The 23,807-nt window shown below is 45.9% G+C and overlaps 1 protein-coding gene across 7 annotated transcripts; it reads left to right on the top strand.

Annotated features, from left to right (window-relative positions):
* Nucleotides 1–294: 294 nt before the first annotated feature.
* tmem129 (transmembrane protein 129, E3 ubiquitin protein ligase) lies at nt 295–23,564 on the top strand. Of its 7 annotated transcripts, XR_011940308.1 has the most exons (6): nt 297–551; nt 6,907–7,378; nt 7,673–7,832; nt 20,668–20,937; nt 21,763–21,873; nt 23,355–23,564. XR_011940308.1 is itself a non-coding variant. In XM_072497526.1 (5 exons), exons 1-4 carry the CDS (start codon nt 347–349, stop codon nt 11,908–11,910), a joined length of 969 nt encoding a protein of 322 aa, XP_072353627.1. In that variant the 5' UTR covers nt 295–346; the 3' UTR covers nt 11,911–11,943; nt 20,668–20,821. The 7 variants fall into 7 exon arrangements, 5 of the variants coding, with proteins under 5 accessions (XP_072353627.1, XP_072353629.1, XP_072353625.1 ...); XM_072497526.1 differs by lacking the exons at nt 21,763–21,873; nt 23,355–23,564 and adding an exon at nt 11,779–11,943 and having other exon boundaries at nt 295–551; nt 20,668–20,821; XR_011940307.1 differs by having other exon boundaries at nt 20,668–21,873.
* The last annotated feature ends 243 nt before the right edge of the window (nt 23,565–23,807 follow it).

A 23,807-nucleotide genomic window follows, 5' to 3' on the forward strand; every position in this document is an offset into this window, starting at 1 on the left:
ATTCTCAAAATTCCTGTGCTGGCACAACTTCCCAATGGCTTGAGGCAATGCACCAAAGGACATCCATCGCCTATAGTAAACACTCTCCCCCCATCTGCCCTGGAAGTTCCACCACATTCGGGACAATTGATCAAGGCATCTTCCACCTCCCAATTGCACAGCTCAGCAATTGATACCGTGATGGGGGCGGGGCCTGGTCTGGGATGGGGCGGGGACCGGCCCGGGAATTGGGGCGGGGCCTGGTCCGGGATGGGGCCTGGAATGGGGCGGGGCCTGGCCCGGGAATGGGGCGGGGCTTGAACCGGATATCCGTGTCTCCTGGGGCGACCGCCGGGCCGGCTTCAAGATGGACAGCCCCGAGGCTGCTTTCAGTCTCTTCTACGTCGTCCTGTCTTTCTGCTTCGTCTTCACTCCGACCGAGTTCCGCTCGGCGGGGGTGACGGTGCAGGACCTGCTGTCCGACCAGCTGGGCAGTGAGGATCTGGGCTTCGTCCATTACCACATCCGCAGGACGGCGGCCACTGTCACCGTGCACTCGCTGCTACCGCTAGGTCAGGGCAGAGCGGCTCGGGGGGCCTGGGCCAGGGGGGAGCGGATGATGCTATTGGGGGTGGGGGCGGGGATGTAGTGTGACCGTATTTGGAAGTTGGATATCGCTTTGGGGCTAATCGTTTGTGTGTTTAACTGGAGAGAATGGTGTCAACATTAACTTTATAAGCTCCAGACAGTACCTACACTCTTACTCCCCAGGTGCATTCGACACGGACCTTTTGGTGGTTGGGGTTTGGTTACAAAACTGCAGATGTCAATCGCTTTTAATGAGCGAGTTTTCTAGTGTCAAATTTAAATGAGGGGTCAGAAATTGCAAGTGAGGATCGCCGATTATATATTTTGTCGTTTCTAAATCTGTGAGCCAGGTGACGTGTGTATGTTTGTGTGTCAACTTGGTTCGTCCTCGCCTTTGAGTCAGTGATGGGTTTGAACACAGTACTTTCTGTGCACACAGTATAATGAGGCGAGAAGCTCGCAAAGCATTCCAGTTTGTTTTGTCTCTTCGCTCTTTGGATGACTCAATGGGTCCCAGCATTTGGCCTGAATTGCATCTTATTGGCTTTTATATATTCCTACACACGGTTTAATTTGAACTAGTATTGCAAATAAACTTTTTATTCACCTGATTATTTTACATTACCTTTTAGGCTTTTCTCTGATTTGCCTCCTTACAAAGCTTAGCAGTTTCAGATATTTTCTCACATCCCTCTTCTGACAGGAGGGTAGCCTTAAGATCCTTGGCTCCCTTATTTTCATGGACATTTTTCATTTGTACCTAATGGACAAAACTGAATGAATATAGTCCCTGAGATGCAGTCTAATCAGATAACTGCCAAACTTGCTCAAAGTACAAAGCCTACAGACTTGTATTTCATCAATAGAATTCATGTTTCAAATTGATGACCGTTTGTAACAGTTCTGGTGAAAGATCATTAACCTGATATATTGACTCTGTTTCTCCACTCTACCTCACCTGAACATTTCCAGCATTTTCTGTTTTTATTTCCAAATCTAAAATATTTTGGATTTTGTTAATTTGCTAGTATAACGCAGCATTTGTTTGCTTTGTTAGTTGAGGTTTTGCAGTGACAACATAATTATTCAGTTTTCCATCTTCTATACAATTCACCAACATTCATTGAATGTTCAAGTGTGGTGTCTGCTTTTTCTCCTTCTGAACTGTAACTCTAAGTACTGATTTATAATTTAGTATAGCTCTGTTTGCTTGCAAATTTTACCAAAATATTTTAGTAGGTCTTTGGCATCAGTATTGTTATTATCCAAACAGAAACACTCCTTTGGTTTGGTTGGTGCAGTATGAAGAGTGCTGCATTGCTGGAGGCATTATTCCGTGGAAGGTGGGCAGCACTGTAGCATAGCAAAGACCCACAGTTGCTTCACAGTTCCAGGGTCCCAGGTTCAATTCCCGGCTGGGTCACTGTCTGTGTGGAGTCTGCACGTTCTCCCCGTGTCTGCGTGGGTTTCCCCCTGGTGCCCCGGTTTCCTTCCACAGTCCAAAGATGTGTGGGTTACATCGAACAATACAACACAGAACAGGCCCTTCAGCCCTCTATGTTGTGCCGAGCATTGTCCGAAACCAAGATCAAGCTATCCCACTCCCAGTCATTCTGGGGTGCTCCATGTGCCTATCCAATAACCAATAATAATCACTTATTGTCACAAGTAGGCTTCAATGAAGTTACTATGAAAAGCCCCTAGTCACCACCTGTTCGGAGAGGCTGGTACGGGAATTGAACCCGCGCTGCTAGTCTTGTTCTGCATTACAAGCCAGCTGTTTAGCCCACTGCTAAACCTCTCTGTTAGGTGGGTTGGCTAAATTGCCCTTAGTGTCCAAAAAATGTTAAGTGTGGGTTACGGGGATAGGATAGATGCATGAGCTTCAGTAGGGTGCTCTTTGAAAGGGCTGGTGCAGACTCGATGGGCCGAATGGCCTCCTTCTGCACTGTAAATTCAATGATTCTACAAAATCAGAATCCTGCCTATTTTAACGGTTTGGGTGTATGCTGATCACTTGGCACATGAGGAGTAGTCATCTCTGGTGCCTAAGCAACATTTCCTTCAGCCAATCTTGCCTGAAATTAAGTTGACTGATTTTTAAAAAAAAAAAAAGTATTTTAATTAAAGTTTTGCAGAATTTTTCATCATAAAACAGTAGTAACAATAAAAACAAAACAAACTAGAGTGAACATTAACATAGTGCAGAAAGAGAATATACAATAACAGTTAAATAGACATTACCCCCACGCGACTCAGTCTTCCCACACCATCCCAATGAAGCACTCATCCCCCGCCCCCCCCCCCTATAGATTGCTGCTGCTGCCATTTTAATTTTCCCCGTGAAAGTCGACGAACGGCTGCCACCTCCGAGAGAACCCGAGCGTAGACCATCTTAAGGCAAACTTTATTTTCTCGAGGCTGAGAAACCCAGCCATGTTGTTAACCCAAGTCTCTACACTCGGGGACTTCCAAGTCCCTCCACATTAATAAAATCCGTCTCCGGGCTACTAGGGAGGCAAAGGCCAAGACGCCCCCTGAACTCCTGGGTCTTCTGACACTCCAAAGATAGCTATCTCTGGACTCGACACCACCTGTGTGTTAAGCACCTTGGACATTGCCCTCGCGAACCCTTGCCAGAACTCTCTAAGCTCCGGGCATGCCCAAAACATGTGGACATGGTTTGCAGGGCTGCCCTTGCACCTCATACAACTGTCTTCTACCCCAAAAAACTTGCTCATTCTCGCTGCCGTCATGTGTGCCCGGTGGACCACCTTCAATTGAATTTGACTGAGCCTGGCACAGGAGGAGGAATTAACCCTGCCCAGGACCTCTGCTCACAGATCTGCTTCCAACTCCTCACCTAGCTCCTCCACCGGGGTTTCCACCGCCTCCTGTAGTTCCTGGTAGATATCCAACACCTTCCCATCCCCCACCCAGGTTCCGGAGACCTCCCTGTCCTGTATCCTCAGTGGCGGCAGCGTCGGAAAGGCCACTACCTGTTTTTTCAGGAAGGCTCGTACTTGCAGATATTTAAAGGCGTTTCCTGGTGGCAGATTAAATTTGTCCTCTAGCGCCTTCAAACTGGGAAAGCTTCCGTCTATGAACAGTTCTTCCATCCTTCTGATGCCTGCCCTCTGCCAGTTCTGGAACCCACCATCCATCCTACCTGGGACAAACCTGTGGTTGTTACATAACCCACTTCCTAATCATAGCTATATTGGCCACCCAGTAATAGTTGCAAAAGTTCGGCAGCTCCAAACCCCCTGCCCCCCCCCCCCCCGACTGCGCTCCAACAGCGATCTCCTTACTCGTGGGGTCTTATTCGCCCACATAAAGCCTGAACTGACCCTACTCACCCGCTTAAAAGAGGCCTTAGGGATGAAGATGGGGAGGCACTGAAAGACGAACAAAAATCTGGGGAGGACAGTCATTTTCACTGTCTGCACCCTCCTTGCCAGTGACAGCGGGAGCATGTCCCACCTTTTAAAGTCCCCTTCCATTTGCTCTGCCAACCGGGTCAGGTTGAGGCTGTGCAGAGTATCCCATTTCCTGGCCACCTGTATGCCCAGGTAATGAAAACTTTTCTCTACCATCCTGAGCGGCAGCTCTTTCAGTCTCTCCTCCTGCCCCTTGGCCTGGAACACAAACAACTCGCTCTTTCCCATGTTCAGTTTGTACCCTGAAAAACTACCAAAATCCTCAGGATCCGCAGAACCTCCCCTGTCCCCTCCACAGGGTCAGAAATGTACAGGAGCAAATCATCCGCCCATAACGACACCCGATATGCCCCCCCCCCCCCGGAACCAGTCCCCGCCAGTTCCTCGAGGCTCTCGGCACCATAGTTGCGGTTCTATAGCTAGGGCAAATAGTAACGGGTAGAGGGGGCACTGACTCGTTCCCCGGTAAAGCTCGAAGTACCCCCACCTCAGCCAGTTTGTACATACACTTGCTACAGGCGCCTGGTACAGCAGTACACTTGCTACAGGCGCATGGTACAGCAATTTCACCCAGCCAATAAAACCCTCACCAAACCCGAACCTCCCCAGCGTTTCCCACAGGTACTCCCGCTCCACCTGGTCAAAAGCTTTCTCTGGGTCAAGTTGACTGATTATTCATCCTTTATGACTAATGGCATTGTCATGCACAGAATGACCATTGCACTTGTTAACAAAATGGCCACTGCACTTCAGAAAATAGTGGAAGATGTTATATGGATGTAAGGGTTATATTGGATAGAAAGGGAAGGTTGGAATTAAGGCTTTAGTTGAGAAAAATATATCTATCTCCCTCTTGAAATCATTTAATGACTCAGACTTCACTGCACTATGGGGCAGAGTTCCACAAATTCACCACTCTCGGAGAGAAGTAGTTCCTCATCTCCGTTTTAAATCTACCTCCTCTCAACCTATATCTGTGACCTCTTGTTCTATATTGCCCACAAAGGGGAACATTTGGGCTACATTTACTTTATCAATCCCTTTTAATAATTTATATACCTCAATCAGATCCCCTCTCATCCTTCTAAACTCCAGCGAGACCCGGTAGAAGTCTAAAAAATTATCACGGGCATAGACAGGTGGATAGTCAGAGGCTTTTTCAAAGGATGAAAGTGTCAATTACAAGGAGGAACAGGTTCAATGTGAGAGGGGAAAATTTAAGGGAGATGTGCGGGGAGAGAGTGGTAGGTGCCTGGAAAGCCCTGCCAGAGGATGTGGTGGAAGCAGACACGTTAGCAACATTTAAGAGGCATCTGGATGGGTACATGATTAGGGAGGAAATGAAGGGGTACAGGCCGAGTAAGGGCAGAAGATTTTTCTTTTAGATATAGCTTCATGATCGGCACAGGCTGTGAGGGCCGAAGTGCCTGTTCCTGTGCTGTACTTTTCTTTGTGCTTTGAGTATAAGCCTAAACTGTTTAATATCTCCTTATACATCATCCCCGGAATCAATCTGGTGACCCTCCCTCTGAACTGCTTCCAATGCCACCACATCCTTCATCAAATAAGGAGACCAAAAACTGGACATGATATTCCAGATGTGGTCTCACCAACATCCTATACAATTGCAACAATACGTCTCTACTTTTGCACTAAATGCTTACATTCCATTTGCCTTTCTTATTACATTTTATACCTGCATATTCTGCAATTCATCAAAAAGACACCCAGATTCCACTGCCCAGACGCAGTTAGAATCTGCTTTCCATTTAGATAATTTGCCTGACTACTTTATCGGCCAAAATGGATAACCTCACAATTATCCACATTAAACTTCATTTGCCAAATTTTGGCCCAATCACCTAGCCTATCTATATCTGTCTATAAAATCTGTATCTCCTCTTCACTGCCTACTTTCCCACCTATTTTAGTTTCATTGGCAAAATTTGCTATGTTACACAGTTTGCAGGTAGTTGAGGTCGGAGGATTGAACCCTGCAGCACCCCACTAGTTACAGTCCGCCAGCCAGAGAAGGACCCATTTAACCTGACTCTCTGCTTTCTGTCAGTCAATTCGCAATCCAATCTAGTATTCTACCCCCAACCCCCTGCGATCTCAGCTTCTGGATCAATCTTTTATGCGGCACCTTGTCAAATGCCTTCTGGAAGTCTCGATATACCACACCCACAGGTCCCCCATTATCTACCTTGCTGGTTACATCCTCAAAGAACTCAAACAAGTTTGTCCAGCACGACTTACCCTTCATAAAACCATGCTGACAATGGTGGATTGAGCTTTGTCTTTCCAAATGTTCAGTCATATCCTCCTTTAATGATTGATTCCAGCAACGTCCCCACCACAGAGGCCAAGCTAACCAGTCTATAGTTTCCTACTTTTTGCCCCTCTCCCTTTTGAATAAGGGAGTTACAGTAGCGTGTTTCCAATCCACCGGGACCTTTCCGGAATCTTGAAATATCATAACCAAACCACCTCCTTTAATACTCTAGGGTGCAGGCCATCAGGTCCCGGAGACTTATTTGCCTTTAGTCCCATTAGTTTATTCAATACCTGTTCCTAGGGATGGTTATTGCACTAAGTTCCTCTGCATTAACTGCAGTTCTTGGAAATTTTTTATTCTCCTCTACTGTGCAGACAGAGGCAAAATATTGGTTCAGTGCCTCCGCCATCTCTGTGTTCCCCATTATTACCTCACCAGTATCTTCCTCTAACGAGCCAACATTTACTTTAGCTGTTCTCTTCTTCTTTATAAACTTAGAAGCTCTTGGTATCGGTGTTTATTTATCTTGCTTGATGAAAGTGTGTGAATAGATATTAAGTGACCCTTTCCTGAAATACTGTTTTCATATGTTACTCATCTCTCAACTGTTGTTTATTGCAGGTTATTATGCAGGAATGTGTGTTGCATCTTCTGGTGAAAAGCAGTTCTACTTTCTAGTAAGCGAGGGTTGGTTGATTTACTTGGTGACTGCTGTGCTGATCCCTGCTGCTGCTAGTCTTGTGGTGTTGTACTGGTCCTTTAATAAGTGGGGCAACCATCCAATATCCAGAAGCCTGGCGCACTATGCCCTTCCACAGTCTGGTTGGAGAGCTGTAGCATCTTCAGTTAATACTGAGTTCCGAAGGATTGATAAATTTGCTTCTGGAGTGCCAGGAGCCCGCGTTATTGTCACTGATACCTGGGTGATGAAGGTGACTACATATAATGTTCACATAGCACAGCAACAGGACATTCATCTCACATTGACTGAATCAAGGCAGCATGAACTGTGTCCTGATCTGAATACTCCTGTACAAGTCCTCACAATCCGAGTGTGCAGCATCAATCCGAATGTGAAGCCATTCGACATTAGGTGGGTAATGGAGTCCAATGTACAGCTGGATTAGCTATCTGAGTTATCCTGATTAATACTTGAAACCTTATCTGCTTGTCGTAAGGGCCTCTTTCCCGATTCTCTCCCCCCTAACACCAGCATTATGTCTTCTGCCCTCTCTGCAGCACCCTGCCCTCTCTGCCCTTGACAAAACCTCACTGGGTGAGACAGATTGTTGTGGTAAGTGGGTGGGGTGCAGAAAGGAAGAAGCTAAAATTGTTTCACCTCAAATTGAAGAAGTAAAGTGTGTGTTGTCTTTATGTTTATGTGCAGGCTGAATTCGACTGAGTATGGTGAACTGCGGGAGAAACTCCACACAACAGTTCGAAATGCCCATAATGTCGTCATCCATCAGACTCTAAGTGACATGTTTCTTGACACGTTCAAGATCCAGGTGGAATTGAACCAACGGTATAATCTACCTGGTAATCAGGTACATGTAGTCAAAATCAAACATTCTTTTTACCTATGAAACTGTGTTTTGTGACCACACAGCCATGCAGAGATGATGCTGGGCCCATATCCTTTGTTTGAAAATGAGATGTGAAGCTTATCCTGGGAACCTGTGGACCAGTCCATTATTATTGTACTGTTAATGGGGGCCGTTTTGGCTCAGTGGGTTAGACAGCTGGTTTGTGATGCAGAACAAGGCCAGCAGTGCAGGTTCAATTCCAGTACTGGCTGAGGTTATTCACAAAGGCCCACCTTCTCAACCTTGCACCTCGCCTGAGGTGTGATGACCCTCGGGTTAAACCACCACCAGTCTGCTCCCCCGCTCAAAGGGGAAAGTCTCTTGTCATCTGGACTATGGCGACTTTACCTTTTATTGTACTGTTTAACAACGCATCGTCCATAAATGCAACTTCATCCAAAACATGGTCTAACTTGCCAAGTCCCATCAATCCTGTGTTCACTGACACAGTGGTTCCAGGTTCATTGGTGCATTGATTTTAAAATTCTCGCCCTTGTTTTCAAATCACTGCAAGACCTCATCCATCCGCCCCCCCCCCCCCCCCCCCCTTTTTTTCGATCTCTGTAACCTCTTTCCATCCTGCAACTCCCTGAGATATCTATGCTCCACCAATTCTGGCATTTTGACTGTGCCTGATATATCATCTCTGCTATTGATGGCTATGCCTTCAGCCTTAAACTCTGGAACTCCCTCCTGAAACTGCTCCACCTTGCTACCTCTTTGACCATCTTTTGGTAATTTGCCTGCCCAAATATCTCCTTATGTAATTCAGTATCAAATTTTGTTAACTTTTGTGAAGCCGTGAAGCGCCTTGAGAAGTTGAGAAGGTGCTACATATAATGCAAGTTAATAGTATCTTGACCTTCAGAATTTCTCCTCCACACCCCATCAACCATATCTATTTTGTACACCCTGATCCCCATTTCCAGTTGAGAGAGATGGCAGACCCAGAACACTTTTCAGCACCAGCAGTGTGTTGTACAGATCAAGCTGTTCATCCATACACTGTGACTTTCCAGTCTCCCCCTCTGAAGGCTGTTAAAGTTCATGATTAACTGATTGCATTTCTTAATACAAGTAAAGATTATTCGGGTTAGCGGCTGGAGAAAGGGAGCTTTTTATGGTACATGGATATGAACAAGTTGAAACAAAATGTGTTTCTTGCACCAGTCTACAAAAGTGAACATCAACATTAATATAATTCTTAATGAAAAACAGTAGAAGAGGAGGAGTGGTTGCACATGTATACTCTTGGGCTTGTCATTTTTTGCTGAGATAAACCTTAGAAGAGTAAAATGTGCCCTTTTTATCTTCCTTGCTGTGCCAGCCTTTGCTCAATGCTTCCACTTAATGCTAAGGCAGAGGTCGGGAGCTCAAAAGGACTTTAGAGGGAGATTGCACTTACCTCAAAAATATTTCATATGGTATTGCTGTCATAAGTGATAAGGGAATTGAAGGTTGGACTGTGCCGTTATTTATGTGAAAGTTTTGCTGTCAACATTATTTTGATGGGGAAATAAGCGCAATTTTTTTTTTAACGGACTACTTCCAACTAACCACCGGAGACCCAGGAACAGTTTACCATCTTTTTATCATGATTTAAATATTGAGGGAACTCCCCAGAGATACCTCTGGAGCAGCACTCCCCTCTGATACATCTCTCCGCTCTAATACAGCTCTCACAGAGCATTCTAAGACGGCTCTTTCCACCAAGTCACAGATACAGACTGCTTATACAGTTAGTCAGTACACAGAACATTGTTTAAAATCCCAATCTTGTCTGCTGCATAGGTTTATTATTAAACCTTCACCCAGAAGCTTGGCTGTTATCTCCTCCTAGCTGGAGACTGTCTGTTCTTCTAACCAGTAAACAGTCTTACACCTGATGAAGGAGCTGCGCTCCGAAAACTAGTGATTCCAAATAAACCTCTCGAGGGAGTGCAGTGAAGGTTTACCAGATTGATTCCAGGGATGGTGGGACTGTCATATGAGGAGAGATTGACTAGGTTGGGTTTGTTCTCGCTGGAGTTCAGAAGAATGAGGGGGGAATCTCACAGAGACGAATAAAATTCTAACAGGACTAGACAGGGTAGATGCAGGGAAGATGTTCCCAATGATGGGTGTGTCCAGAACCAGGGGTCACAACCTGAGGATTCAGGGTAAACCTTTTCGGACAGAGATAAGGAGACATTTCTTCACACGAAGAGTGGTAAGCCTGTGGAATTCATTACCACAGGGAGTAGTTGATGCTAAAACTTTGAGTATATTCAAGAGGCGGCTGGATATAGCACTTGGGGAGAATGGGATCAAAGGAATGGTGAGAAAGCAGGATTAGGCTATTGAGTTGGATGATCAGCCACGATCGTGATGAATGGCGGAACAGGCTCGAACGGCCAAAATACCTCCTCCTGCTCTTCTCTTCTATGTATATATGTAAACATGTTGGACATGTTGGACTTTAACCTGGTGTTGTAAGACTTCTTATTGTGCTCACCCCAGTCCAATGCCGCATCTCCACATCAAGGAGGGGAATGTAATAGGTGGGTGGGGTTTGCAGCAGAAGTTGCAGCTAGCCCTATTTGCAGTTGTTTATGAGCTGAGAGGCATGTAACTGGCTTGAGTGAGGATATCCAAAGTACAATCTCAAGTTTTTAAACAATTCTTAATGCTGAAGCAGAGCCAGTAATGAGGCTTAAAGGTAAGCACAGGTGAAGGAGGTTACTTGTCCATTCTGGTTAATCCTGCAATGAGGATCTGTAGTTTGCCTCCTGAACCCCTACCTTCATCTCAGTTTATAATTGCCTCTTAAATTATTCCCAATTTGTGATTTGGAAGACTTTTATTTTGTTTGTGTGTAAATCATTATGTCCTGCAGCAGTTGATCTTGAAATAATGCTCTACATTAATGAGCCAGCACGTGCTGGCAAAATAAAGGTGAATTGAATGCATAACACCATTATAATAGAGTGTGAATTGTGCAACAACGTGTGGCAAGGAAGAGGTACCCTTTAAGTTGTGAATCATCATGAATTGCGAGGCTGCTCTCGATGGCCTGCTGGCGACCGTGCCAAAACAGCTCACTAGACCTCCCCATGATTTTCAAGATAAATGAAATGAAATGAAAATCTCTTATTGTCACAAGTAGGCTTCAAACGAAGTTACTGTGAAAAGCCCCTAGTCGCCACATTCCGGCGCCTGTTCGGGGAGGCTGGTACGGGAATTGAACTGTGCTGCTGGCCTGCCTTAGTCTGCTTTCAAAGTCAGCGATTTAGCCCTGTGCTAAACAGCATGATGAATTTGTGCACACATTATAATAATAATCTTTATTGTCACAAGGAGGCTTACATTAACATTGCAATGGAGTTACTGTGAAAATCCCCTAGTCGCCACATTCCGGTGCCTGTTCGGCAACACTAAGGGAGAATTCAGAATGTCCAAAATACCTAACAGCACGTCTTTCGGGACTTGTGGGAGGAAACCAGAGCACCCAGAGGAAACCGATGCAGACACGGGGAGAACATGCAGACTCCACACAGACAGTGACCCAAGCCAGGAATCGAACTGGGGACCCTGGCGCTGTGAAGAAACAGTGCTATCCACTATGCTATCGCGCCACCCATTGCTGCACAAAAACCTAATGTAGAATGTTAGGGCTGCTACTTAATAGCGTAAGGACCCTTTTAATGATTAGGTTTATGTTCCTCCATTGTCACTTAATCTCCTCTACCTAGAAATTGAAACTGGGGTCTTATTCTTGCAGCTGAGTAAATTACCCAATGAAGGTGTATAATCTTTAAGAAAGAAAGCTTTTTTTCCCCCTCAATCCAGTCTTTCTTTCTTCTCTCTTTATTTCTGTATCTTTACTTGATTTAACTCTTAATTCAAAATATTTCCTCTTGATAATTAGGGAAATCGACTATTGGCCCCATTCTTCAACACGGTCCCAGATGGCTTGTTGTCCTCAATTTCAACCCATTCTTCCAGCAAATGTGGAACAAAAATATTTTTGACACCAAGGGAAAGGAAAATAATCGAATAGGGTATCAGCCACTAAATTATGAGTTCATATGCTGTGAGTATTCATAAGGCCTCTTATAAACCTTATTTCATGGCTGAAGATTCCAAGAGCCTCTTCTCCTTCCTCAACTTACACTTATGATACCAGTGATATGTCTTATCAAACTAACCTGCACTAGTCATAATGCTTTGACGTTTCTTTTGAATGCTTCAGGATGGGGAAGTACACATTGGCATGATTGCCTCCGGCTTAAATTATTGCCTTGGTAATGTAGCTTTGTGTTCTGTTTGACGCACTAATTGCTGCTACATACTGACTGACCATGATCAATGCTTAGTCTATAATCACATGCAGACCTTTCGGTAACTCTTTCAGAACTTCAGCAACATTTTAAAGGATTTGAAGCTTTTAAGGAATCTGGGCCAGCAAATGTGATTTTTATTTTTTATTTGTTCATGGGACGTGGACATCACAGGCTGTGCCAGCATTTATTGCCCGTCTGGTTGGGGGGGGGGGGGGGGGGGGGAAACAACAAGGACAAAGAAATGTACAGCACAGGAACAGGCCCTTCGGCCCTCCAAGACCGTGCCGACCATGCTGCCCGACTAAACTACAATCTTCTACAATTCCTGGGTCCGTATCCCTCTGTTCCCATCCTATTCATGTATTTGTCAAGATGCCCCTTAAATGTCACTATCGTCCCTGCTTCCACCACCTCCTCCGGCAGCGAGTTCCAGGCACCCACTACCCTCTGTGTAAAAAAAACTTGCCTCGTACATCTACTCTAAACCTTGCCCCTCTCACCTTAAACCTATGTCCCCTAGTAATTGACCCCTCTACCCTGGGGAAAAGCCTCTGACTATCCACTCTGTCTATGCCCCTCGTAATTTTGTAGACCTCTATCAGGTCGCCCATCAACCTCCGTCGTTCCAGTGAGAACAAACCGAGTTTATTCAATCACTCCTCATAGCTAATGTCCTCCATACCAGGCAACATTCTGGTAAATCTCTTCTGCGCCCTCTCTAAAGCCTCCACATCCTTCTGGTAGTGTGGCGGCCAGAATTGAACACTATACTCCAAGTGTGGCCTAACTAAGGTTCTATACAGCTGCAACATGACTTGCCAATTCTTATACTCAATGCCCCGGCCAATGAAGGCAAGCATGCCGTATGCCTTCTTGACTACCTTCTCCACCTGTGTTGCCCCTTTCAGTGACCTGTGGACCTGTACTCCTAGATCTCTGACTTTCAATACTCTTGAGGGTTCTACCATTCACTGTATATTCCCTACCTGCATTAGACCTTCCAAAATGCATTACCTCACATTTGTCCGGATTAAACTCCATCTGCCATCTCTCCGCCCAAGTCTCCAAACAATCTAAATCCTGCTGTATCCTCTGACAGTCCTCATCGCTTGCCGCAATTCCACTAACCTTTGTGTCGTCTGCAAACTTACTAATCAGACCAGTTACATTTTCTTCCAAATCATTTATATATACTACAAAGAGCAAAGGTCCCAGCACTGATCCCTGCGGAACACCACTGGTCACAGCCCTCCAATTAGAAAAGCACCCTTCCATTGCTACTCTCTGCCTTCTATGACCTAGCCAGTTCTGTATCCACCTTGCCAGCTCACCCCTGCTCCCGTGTGACTTCACCTTTTGTACTAGTCTACCATGAGGGACCTTGTCAAAGGCCTTACTGAAGTCCATATAGACAACATTCACTGCCCTACCTGCATCAGTTAAGAGTCAACCACTTTGCTGTGGGTCTGGAGTCACATGTAGGTCAGACCAGATCAAGATGACAGATTTCCTTCCCTAAAGGACATTAGTGAACCAGATGGGTTGTTACAACAATCGACAATGGTTTCATGGTCAACATTCGACTTTTAATTCCATTTTTATTGAATTCAAGTTTCACCGTCTGCAGTGGCGAGATTTGGGTCCCCAGAGCATTACTCTGTGTCTCTGGTTAACTAGCCCTGTGACGACTTCCGGGTGCGGCGATGACCAGCTAAGTCGCACGTTTCGGCACCTCCCGTTTTAACGGACTTTTGGGCTCTTATCGGGAGCCCCAACGGCAATTTTCGAAGGCTAAACCCACTGTGAGGCGACATAGAAGGGAGTCCCCCTGGATGTGAATGGACAGAAGAGATAATAGTGGCCAGATTGCGGAGGATCCTCTGGAACAGCGGCAAAGAAGGGAAGTGAGAAGCAAGATGGCAGTGGAGGGAGGCCAGTTGGTATGGGGCCTGGAACAGCAGGAGTTCCTCCGGCGATGTGTGGAGGAGCTCCAGAAGGAGGTGCTGGTGCCGATGCTGCAGGCAATTGAGGGGTTAAAGGAGGCGCAGAAGACCCAAGAGATGGAGCTCCGTGGAGTGAAGGCAAAAGCTGCCGAAAATGAGGACGAGATACAGGGCATGGTGGTGAAGATGGAGACGCACGAGGCACTGCATAAGAGGTGTATGGAGAGACTGGAAGCCCTGGAAAATAGCTCGAGGAGGAAGAACTTAAGAATCTTGGGTCTTCCCGAAGGGGCAGAGGGAGCCGACGTTGGGGGCGTATGTGAGCACGATGCTTCATACCCTAATGGGAGCTGAGGCACCGACGGGCCCCCTGGAAGTGGAGGGAGCGCATCGAGTCCTCGTGAGAAGACCAAAGGCAGGAGAAATACCTCGAGCAATAGTGGTGAGGTTCCACCGCTACAAGGACAGGGAGATGGTCCTGAGATGGGCGAAAAAGACACTGAGCAGCAGGTGGGAGAACGCGGTGATCCGCGTGTACCAGGATTGGAGTGCAGAGGTGGCAAGAAGGAGGGCGAGTTTCAATCGGGCCAAGGCGGTGCTCCACAAGAGGAAAGTGAAGTTCGGAATGTTGCAGCCGGCAAGACTGTGGGTTACATACCAGGGTAAACACCACTACTTCGAGACGGCAGAAGAGGCGTGGACATTTATTGAAGAGGAGAAGTTGGACTAGATTGGAGAAAGAGTGTTTGAAATGAAGTAGTGAGGTGGTGGTAAGGGACTGTGAATCAGATGGGGGAAAATTTTCTTTCCCCTCGAAGCGGGGGGACACGAAGAAATGTGGGCGCCGGTGGGGAAGGGAGGGGGAAGGAGAGAGGGAGCTGCGCCATCAGGGGCGGGGCCGAGAGGCAAGCGTGGGCTTTGTTCCCGCGCTATGGAAATTGTGGGGCGCAGGAAGGAGGGGGCCTCACATAATGGGAAGCTAAGGATAAACGGGGGAAGCCGAGGTCAGCCAGAGTTTGCTGACTTCCGGAAGCAATATGGGGGGAGCAACTCAGCTAGAGAGGGATCTAGCGGGGGGGGGTTAACTGGGTTGCTGCTGCTAAGGGGAAGGGGGAGCTGTTACGGGATGGGATGGTCGGGACGGGAGGGCGCCGTCGGGGGGATAAGCGGGTGCGTGGGAACCGGGTGAGGAGCTGGTCTAAAAAAGGGGATGGCTAGTCGACGAGGGGGGGGGGGGGTTAAAGAGCCCCCCAACCCGGTTGATCACGTGGAACGTGAGAGGGTTGAATGGGCCGATTAAGAGGGCAAGGGTACTTGCGCACCTAAAGAAGCTAAAGGCAGACGTGGTCATGCTTCAGGAGACGCACCTGAAACTGGCGGATCAGGTCAGATAAAGAAAAGGATGGGTGGGACAGGTATTCCACTCGGGCTTGGATGCGAAAAATAGAGGGGTGGCAATACTGGTGGGGAAACGGGTATTGTTTGAGGCGAAGACCATAGTGGCGGACAGTGGGGGTAGATACGTGATGGTGAGTGGCAGATTGCAAGGTGAGGCGGTGGTGCTGGTGAATGTATATGCCCCGAACTGGGATGACGTGAACTTTATGAAGCGTATGTTGGGGCGCATCCCGGACCTGGAGATGGGAAAGTTGATAATGGGGGGGGGGGGGAGACAACACGGTGCTGGACCCAGGGCTGGACCGGTCCAGATCTAGGACCGGGAGGAGGCCGGCAGCGGCCAAGGTGCTTAAGGGCTTTATGGAGCAGATGGGAGGAGTGGATCCCTGGAGATTTACTAGGCCAAGGAGTAAAGAGTTTTCCTTCTTCTCCCATGTCCACAAAGTGTACTCCCGGATAGACTTCTTTGACCTGGGAAGGGCGCTGATCCCGAAGGTGGCAGGAACGGAGTATTCGGCTATACCATTTCAGATCATTTCAGACCCGCTGCAGTGCGGGTCATACAGGCCTATTTCCCTCTTGAACGTAGATGCCAAGCTTTTGGCCAAGGTGATGGCGACGAGGATAGAGGACTGTGTCCCTGGGGTGGTGCATGATGATCAAACGGGGTTTGTTAAAGGGAGGCAATTGAATGCTAATATACGGAGGCTGCTGGGGGTGATGATGATGCCCCCACCGGAGGGGGAGGCGGAGATAGTGGTGGCGATGGATGCAGAGAAAGCATTTGATAGAGTGGAGTGGGACTATCTGTGGGAAGTACTGAGGAGATTTGGATTTGGAGAGGGGTTCATTAGATGGGTTCAGCTCCTGTAAAGGGCCCCGGTGGCAAGTGTGATTACAAATAGGCAACGATCCGACTATATAGGGGTACAAGACAGGGATGTCCCCTGTCCCCGTGACTGTTTGCGTTGGCAATTGAGCCACTGGCCATAGCGCTGAGGGGCTCTAGGAAGTGGAGGGGATACTTAGAGGAGGAGAAGAGCATCGGGTGTCATTATACGCGGATGATTTGTTGTTGTATGTCGCGGACCCAGTGGAGGGGATGCCTGAGATAATGCAGACACTCAGGGAGTTTGGAGAATTTTCAGGATATAAATTGAATATGGGGAAGAGTGAACTGTTTGTGATGCACCCCGGGGAACAGGGCAGGGGAATAGACGATTTCCGTTGAGGAGGGTAACAAGGGATTTCCGGTATCTAGGGATCCAGGTGGCCAGGAACTGGGGAACCTTGCATAAGCTTAACTTGGCACGACTGGTAGAGCAGATGGAAGAGGACTTTAGGAGGTGGGACATGGCGCCCCTGTCATTGGTGGGCAGGGTGCAGGCGGTTAAAATGGTGGTCCTTCCGAGGTTTCTTTTTGTGTTCCAGTGCCTCCCTGTACTGATTACAAAGGCCTTTTTTAAGAAGGTGGACAAGAGTATTATGAGCTCTGTGTGGGCTGGAAAGACCCCAAGAGTAAAGAGGGGGTTCCTGCAGCGCAGTAGGGACAGAGGGGGACTGGCACTGCCGAGTCTAAGTGATTATTATTGGGCCGCCAACGTGTCAATGATATGTAAGTGGATGAGGGAAGGGGAAGGAGCGGCGTGGAAAAGACTGGAGATGGCGTCCTGTAGGGGAACCAGCCTAAAAGCACTGGCGACGGCGCCGTTACCGTTCTCCCCGAAAAAATGCACCACAAACCCAGTGGTGGTGGCAACTCTGAAAATTTGGGGGCAGTGGAGACGACATAAGGGAGTGACGGGTGCCTCAGTGTGGTCCCCGATAAGGAACAACCATAGGTTCGTCCCGGGAAGGATAGATGGGGGATTTAAATCTTGGCAGCGAGCAGGAATTGCGAAATTGCAGGACTTGTTCTTAGACGGGACGTTCGCGAGTCTGGGAGCACTGACAGAAAAATATGGGTTGCTACCTGGGAATGCATTTCGCTATATGCAAGTGAGGGCATTTGTGAGGCAACAGGTGAGGGAATTTCCGCAGCTCCCGGCGCAAGAGATCATGGACAGAGTGATTTCGGGGGCATGGGTGGGTGATGGTAGGGTGTCAGATATATATAGGGAAATGAGAGACGAGGGGGAGACGATGGTAGAGGAGCTGAAGGGAAAATGGGAGGAGGAGCTGGGGGAAGAGATTGAGGAGGGGCTGTGGGCAGATGCCCTAAGTAGGGTAAACTCTTCGTCCTCGTGTGCCAGGCTTAGCCTGATACAATTCAAGGTTCTACACAGGGCGCATATGACTGGAGCAAGGCTGAGTAGATTTTTTGGAGTGGAGGATAGGTGCGGGAGATGCGCGGGAAGCCCGGCGAACCACACCCACATGTTTTGGTCATGTCCAGTATTGCATGGGTTCTGGGTGGGTGTGGCAAAAGTGATTTCAAAGGTGGTGGGGGTCCGGTTCGAACCAGGCCGGGGTTTGGCTATATTTGGGGTTGCCGGGAGTGCAGGAGGCGAGAGAGGCTGATGTTTTGGCCTTTGCGTCCCTAGTAGCCCGGCGAAGGATTCTACTTGTGTGGAAAGAATCTAAGCCCCCGGGTGTGGAGGCCTGTATCAATGACATGGCAGGGTTCATAAAATTGGAGCGGATAAAGTACGCACTAAGAGGTTCGGCTCAAGGGTTCACCAGGCAGTGGCAACCGTTCCTCGACTATCTCGCAGAGCGATAAGGGAAAATAGGAAAGTTAGCAGCAGCAACCCAGGGGGGAGGGGTGGGAGGGAGGGCTCATTTGGGTCCTCAGGGGTTTTATGTGTGTGTTTATATATTAGTTATTTATATTAGATGTTACGAAGTTACTATTTTAGTTACTATTTCTGTTGTTTCTTATTTTGTTGTTGGCAGTCGCGTTAGTTAGCATATTATTTATTTTTAAAAAACAATCACTGTATATATTATTACCAAGTTGTAAAATGGGAAATTTTTGTTTGATTGAAAAACTTTAATAAAATATATTTATAAAAAAAACTAGCCCTGTGACAAAACCACTACGCAACAGCCTCCCCAGTCTAGGAATAAGGAACCAATATAATGGATTTGCCAAATTGAAAAGATGTTCTTCCAATCACACACAGTCAATAATGTGGTATATGAATTTCAGTGCCGGTGTGATCCCAGTGATGACCCAGCCCCTACTACTGTCTGAGAAAGTGCCAAATAAAGTCGCACAACCCTCCGAGAAAAAAATTATCCTCAGGGTGGCATGGTGGTTAGCACTGCTGCATCACAGCGCCAGGTACCTGCGCTCAATTTCAGCTTGGGTTACTGTGTGGAGTTTGTATGTTCTCCCAGTGTCTGCATGGGTTTCTTCCGGGTGCTCTGGATTCCTCCCACAGTCCAAAGATGTGCAGGTTAGGTGGATTGGCCATGCTAAATTACCCCCTAGTCTCCAAAAAGGTTAGGTAGAGATTACTGGTTTATGGGGATGAGGTGAGTGCGGATTTAGGTAGGGTGCTGTTTCAGACGATCGGGTGCAGACTAGGTGGACCGAATGGCCTCCTCCACTGTCGTGATTCTATTCTATTTTGTTCTAAAGGGGACAACCCTTCATTTTCAAACCATGATGCCTAGTTCTGGACTCGCCCACAAGAGAAAACATTCTTTCCATGTCCCCCTCGTTGAGAACGCTCAGGATCTTGTATACTTAAAACAAGCTACCCCTCACTCTTCCAAACTCCTGTGGATATCTTTACTAAAAAGTCAACTTGCCACCTTCGCAGGTGCTTTCTTATAAAAATTGCTGCTTTCTTCAAAAAATTAGCATTTTTGCATCTGTTCTCAAGATGAAAAACCTCAACAGCATGTCTCTTTTTCATTTATACTCAAATACTGCACTACCAGGCAACTAAATTATGTGTTTTAATGAAACAAGCTGTGGAACAGCTAGAATAGACATCTCTGGCCATTGGAAAAAATTGTTGAAACCAATATCCACCTTCAGAATAAGATATCGAGCCTCTTCAGTAGATTGAACAATTCAAAATTGAGCAGAGAGTTCTCCCTCGTGTCCTGACTAATAAATTGACTACTGTTTCTTACATTCTCATAGTGATCCCTTCAAAGTAATTCACTGGCTGCAAAGGGTCTTGAGACATCCTGAGCTCATAAAAGGTGCTCTGTATGTGCAAGTTTTACGAGACCCTGAGTTAGTGCGCGGTCAAATTCCAGCCCCACTTTGACTCTTAGTTGCAACATAATTAAAATTAACAAATAATTCTTAGAAAATGCCTGAAAATACCTATGACTGTCAAATAACTACAGTCACCAGGTTTGTAAATGTAAACATAATTTTTATTAATAACAATAACTATAATAAAATATGCAACAAATACAACTGGTTATCTTTCAGTACACCTTTCTTCAGTCTAGACTTTCAGTTCAAGGGCTTTGCTTTCATTCTGTAATGGTTTTCACTGTACATTCATCCAGGTTCAGAAACCAGCGGATAGGTAGCATTCTGGAGAGAGACAGAGAAACACTCAACTTCTTCTCTGAGTGTCCAGGATCTGACTGACACTTCTTGCATCCTCTCAACACCATCCCACTCTGGTAGGACCCAATCACTACCTGTCGCCTGGAGGAAAATGGCCTTTGGCAAATTCATTGGCCACCAGCCAGCCAATCTAACCGAATCCCTCAGATCTCCGGTGACAGAAAATCTTAGTTCTGCTGTTCAAAATTTAAAACTTCATAGAACAGTGTACTATTTTGCAACTTTTGAGTTCCTCACTACCCTGCTCGAATTAAAGGTATGTCTCCATTAAAGATCCTTGGATCAAAAATGATGACAAAATAAAAGAAATAGGAAATCAGGAATCAACAGGAAGGCCCCTTACAATTGGCCAAAGGGTAGAATGCAAATGGATGTGATATTGTACATTACAGGGATTGGCCTAAAGTGGATGCAGCATGAACTTGCCAACTAATTAAAACAAGTGGTGCAGGAGTTGTTTTTTTAAATTGACAAAGCAATATCAAGATTCTTGTGTATTCAAACTTTAAAGTGAGCAATCTCATTAAATCCTCGTGCTGTTGAAATATTGACTTGACAATTTCTGACTTTTTAATGTTCCTCTGAAACAGGAACTGGAGCCATGCATTGGCTGCATGCAGACAGCAGCCAACATCAAACTCATGAAAATCTGTCAAGAGCCAAATGAGGGTGACTGTCAGCAGTGTTACTGTCGCCCCATGTGGTGCCTGACCTGTATGGGGAAGTGGTTCGCCAGCCGCCAAGACCAGCAACATCCAGAAACGTGGCTATCCAATCGGGTGCCCTGCCCGACCTGTCGGTCAAAGTTCTGCATTCTTGACATTTCACTTGTATGCTGAAGGGACTATGAAATGAAAATGGTAATTAGTCTTTGCCATAAGATCCAAACTGTTCAACGACTAGCAAAATGTCATTATGGCCTCTTGCATGTTCTCACTGTCGTCCCTGCTGATTTTCCTTCTGGAAGCTAAATCAAATGTCTTCAGGCCATCTCAAATGTTCCTGCAGTTTTCACTCATTTTCTTTCCTTCAAATTCTTGTGCCACTTCCAATGAGAAAGATTTATTACTTTCCCCTTTCTTATTCCCTCATATCCACCACAAGATGGAACCTGTTGTATTGACATTGCTCCATCTAGTGAGCAGGTTAAAAACTGACTTTTGCAACAAGAACAAAGATTCAGAGCTGCCTGAAACTCAAACTTTCAGATCACTACAATGCTTGTACGTCTAGATTTCCGCAGGTTGACTCTTGGATTCACTAATTGCATTTATTAGTTTGAAACACTTCTAACATTAAGAGTTATATATTTTTTTATATTTCTGAACTCTCTTGGCTACACTGCAGATGTGGATTCTCAATATTTTTATACCTCCAACCGCGAGTAATCTTTTCTATATGATCACTGCAAAAACAATCTATTATAGTTTCGGATAACATTGTTGTGTCATCCATGCCAGAGACCAGGTTTCAATTCTTAATTCAGTAGATCCTTTCTGAGGGGCAGTGTTAACATTTCCTTTATGAACTTATTCTGCAGCCTTCTGGTTTCCAGGTGGTTTGATTTTTCCATTGCCCACTGCAAAATGCTGCTGGTGTTACTAGTTGTAGGAGACTGATTTGGAATTTTCCAAAATGTAGTGTTCCTCAGTTGCATTTTTTTTATTGGTGCTTTTTATTGGCAGAGCTGAATTTCTCGTCCTTAAAAGGTGGTGGTGGTGGCAGTCCTTCTTGAATTGCTGCAGTCCGTCTGTCTGATGCTCCAAGTGCCTTTCCTCCATCAATGAGGGGAAGAGGTCTGTCCATTATGTATAATCTTCACACAATGTCGATCTTCAATAAATACAAAGGGTAGATGTAGTACAGTGCAAACTCTTTTGGAATAAATCTGAAAAAAGACATCACATTCACCTGACCTGCACAAAGGGGAGTCTCTGATTAGGGGGATAGTTTAAAAGTTTGCCAGGCCTTTCAGTCATGAAATTAGGTAAGGTCTCTAAGGGTGGCAGCAGTTTGGAACTCTTTCCGCAAATAACAAAGTGGTGCTAGACTGAGAGGTGTCGCTCGACTCATTCCTTGGATGCAGGGCTTATCTTATGAAGAACAGTTGAACAGTTTTGGCCTATACACATGGGAGTTTAGAAGAATGAAAAGTGATCTTATTGAAAGATACAAGACCCTGAGAGGACTATCACAGTGGTTAACACTGTTGCTTCAAAGCGCCAGGGTCCCAGGTTCGATTCCCGTTTGGGTCACTGTGCGGAGTCTGCATATTCTCCCCTTGTCTGCGTGGGTTTCCTCCGGGTTCTCCGGTTTCCTCCCACAAGTCCCAAAAGACGTGCTAGTTAGGTGAATTGAACATTCTGAATTCTCCCTCAGTGTACCCGAACAGGTGGCAGAGTGTGGGGACGAGGGGATTTTCACAGTAATTCATTGCACTGTTAGTGTAAGCCTATTTGTGACACTAATAAAGATTATTATTATTAATTTGGAGGATGTTTTCCCATGGGGAGACTAGAGCTTGGATACACAGTTTAAGAATAAGCGACGTCCCTTTTAAAATGGAGATGAGAATTATTTTCTCTGTGGGTTATTAATATGTAGAAGTAGAGGAGGCTGGATCGTTGAATTTATTCAGGGCAGAATTTGGGTAGACAAGGAAGTCGAAGGTGATGGGGAGCACATAGGAAAGTTAAGTTGAGAGCACAATCAGATTGACCATGATTTTATTGAATGGCAGAGCAGATTCAAAGGGTCAAATGGCCTATCCTGCTCCCAAGTTCTATGTTAATTTTAAATCTGATTTTGTTTTTTGTTAATCTAAGGTACTAAGTGAAATCTGATGAAGGTGGGATGTTGCAACTCACCATGATCTCATTGAATGATGGAACAGGCTCACTTGGTTAAATGCCCCATCACATTTCCATGCTCCTAAAATGTAGCAGAACGTTAGTACTAAAATATTCTGCTGTAAAACCCATTATGACCAATTCCATTTGACAATATTTTAAGTAGCATGTGCCCCTCTTTAGAATTGAACCAAACTTAATTTGGAAAGTTAATGTTCTTTTAGCAATTTTCTCAGAACTTAAATTGCTTATTCATTCCTGATTTATGCTATCTCATTCAGAGTGGCAATGTTAAAATTGGCACAAAGGGGAGGGGGGTCCTGCACAAAGATGGACAAATATGGGATATGTGCCAAACTATGTCCATGCTGACTAGCGTGCTCTATTCTCCTTCCTGTGGTTCAATATTTGTTGTGATTGCACTCTAGAGATATACAGAAGACTGCAAGCAACATCTTTGGAACAACATCTGTGTTTCAGGAGGAAACAAAATTTGGAGAAAGTGAAAATGGTCTTTGCCTTTTTGAAAGTAACTTTAAAGATGGAATTTTATTTTGAAGCTATAAGCTGTGTTTACTGTAATAGTACTTATTGACAGATACATAATAAAGTATTCTATCCTGGAGATTCATACTGAACATACTGACTGCATCCAAAATTATTTCTGATAAATGTTGACAGTCAAAAAAAAATTCAGTGACCACAATGTCATGATTTACATATGGGTTTGCCACTAGGTGGCAAGCTTCAGAAGTACAAGCATCTCTGAATTCTGTCGATGTGTTGATGTATGCATCATGGATAAACCAATGGCGGTTTACAGATTCTTGATATGTGAATTCATAGAGTCGTACAATAGAATCCCTACACTACAGAAGGAG

This window comes from Scyliorhinus torazame, chromosome 3, assembly GCF_047496885.1.
Source record: "Scyliorhinus torazame isolate Kashiwa2021f chromosome 3, sScyTor2.1, whole genome shotgun sequence".
Taxonomy (NCBI): domain Eukaryota; kingdom Metazoa; phylum Chordata; class Chondrichthyes; order Carcharhiniformes; family Scyliorhinidae; genus Scyliorhinus; species Scyliorhinus torazame.

Bases quoted from the DNA above. Each gene is read 5' to 3' on its own strand.
- tmem129 (XM_072497523.1), top strand. From the start codon at position 347: ATGGACAGCCCCGAGGCTGCTTTCAGTCTCTTCTACGTCGTCCTGTCT. The intron at 7,379-7,672 runs GTGGGTAATGGA...GTTTATGTGCAG, and splicing joins GTGAAGCCATTCGACATTAG to GCTGAATTCGACTGAGTATG. The intron at 7,833-20,667 runs GTACATGTAGTC...CCTCTGAAACAG, and splicing joins ATAATCTACCTGGTAATCAG to GAACTGGAGCCATGCATTGG.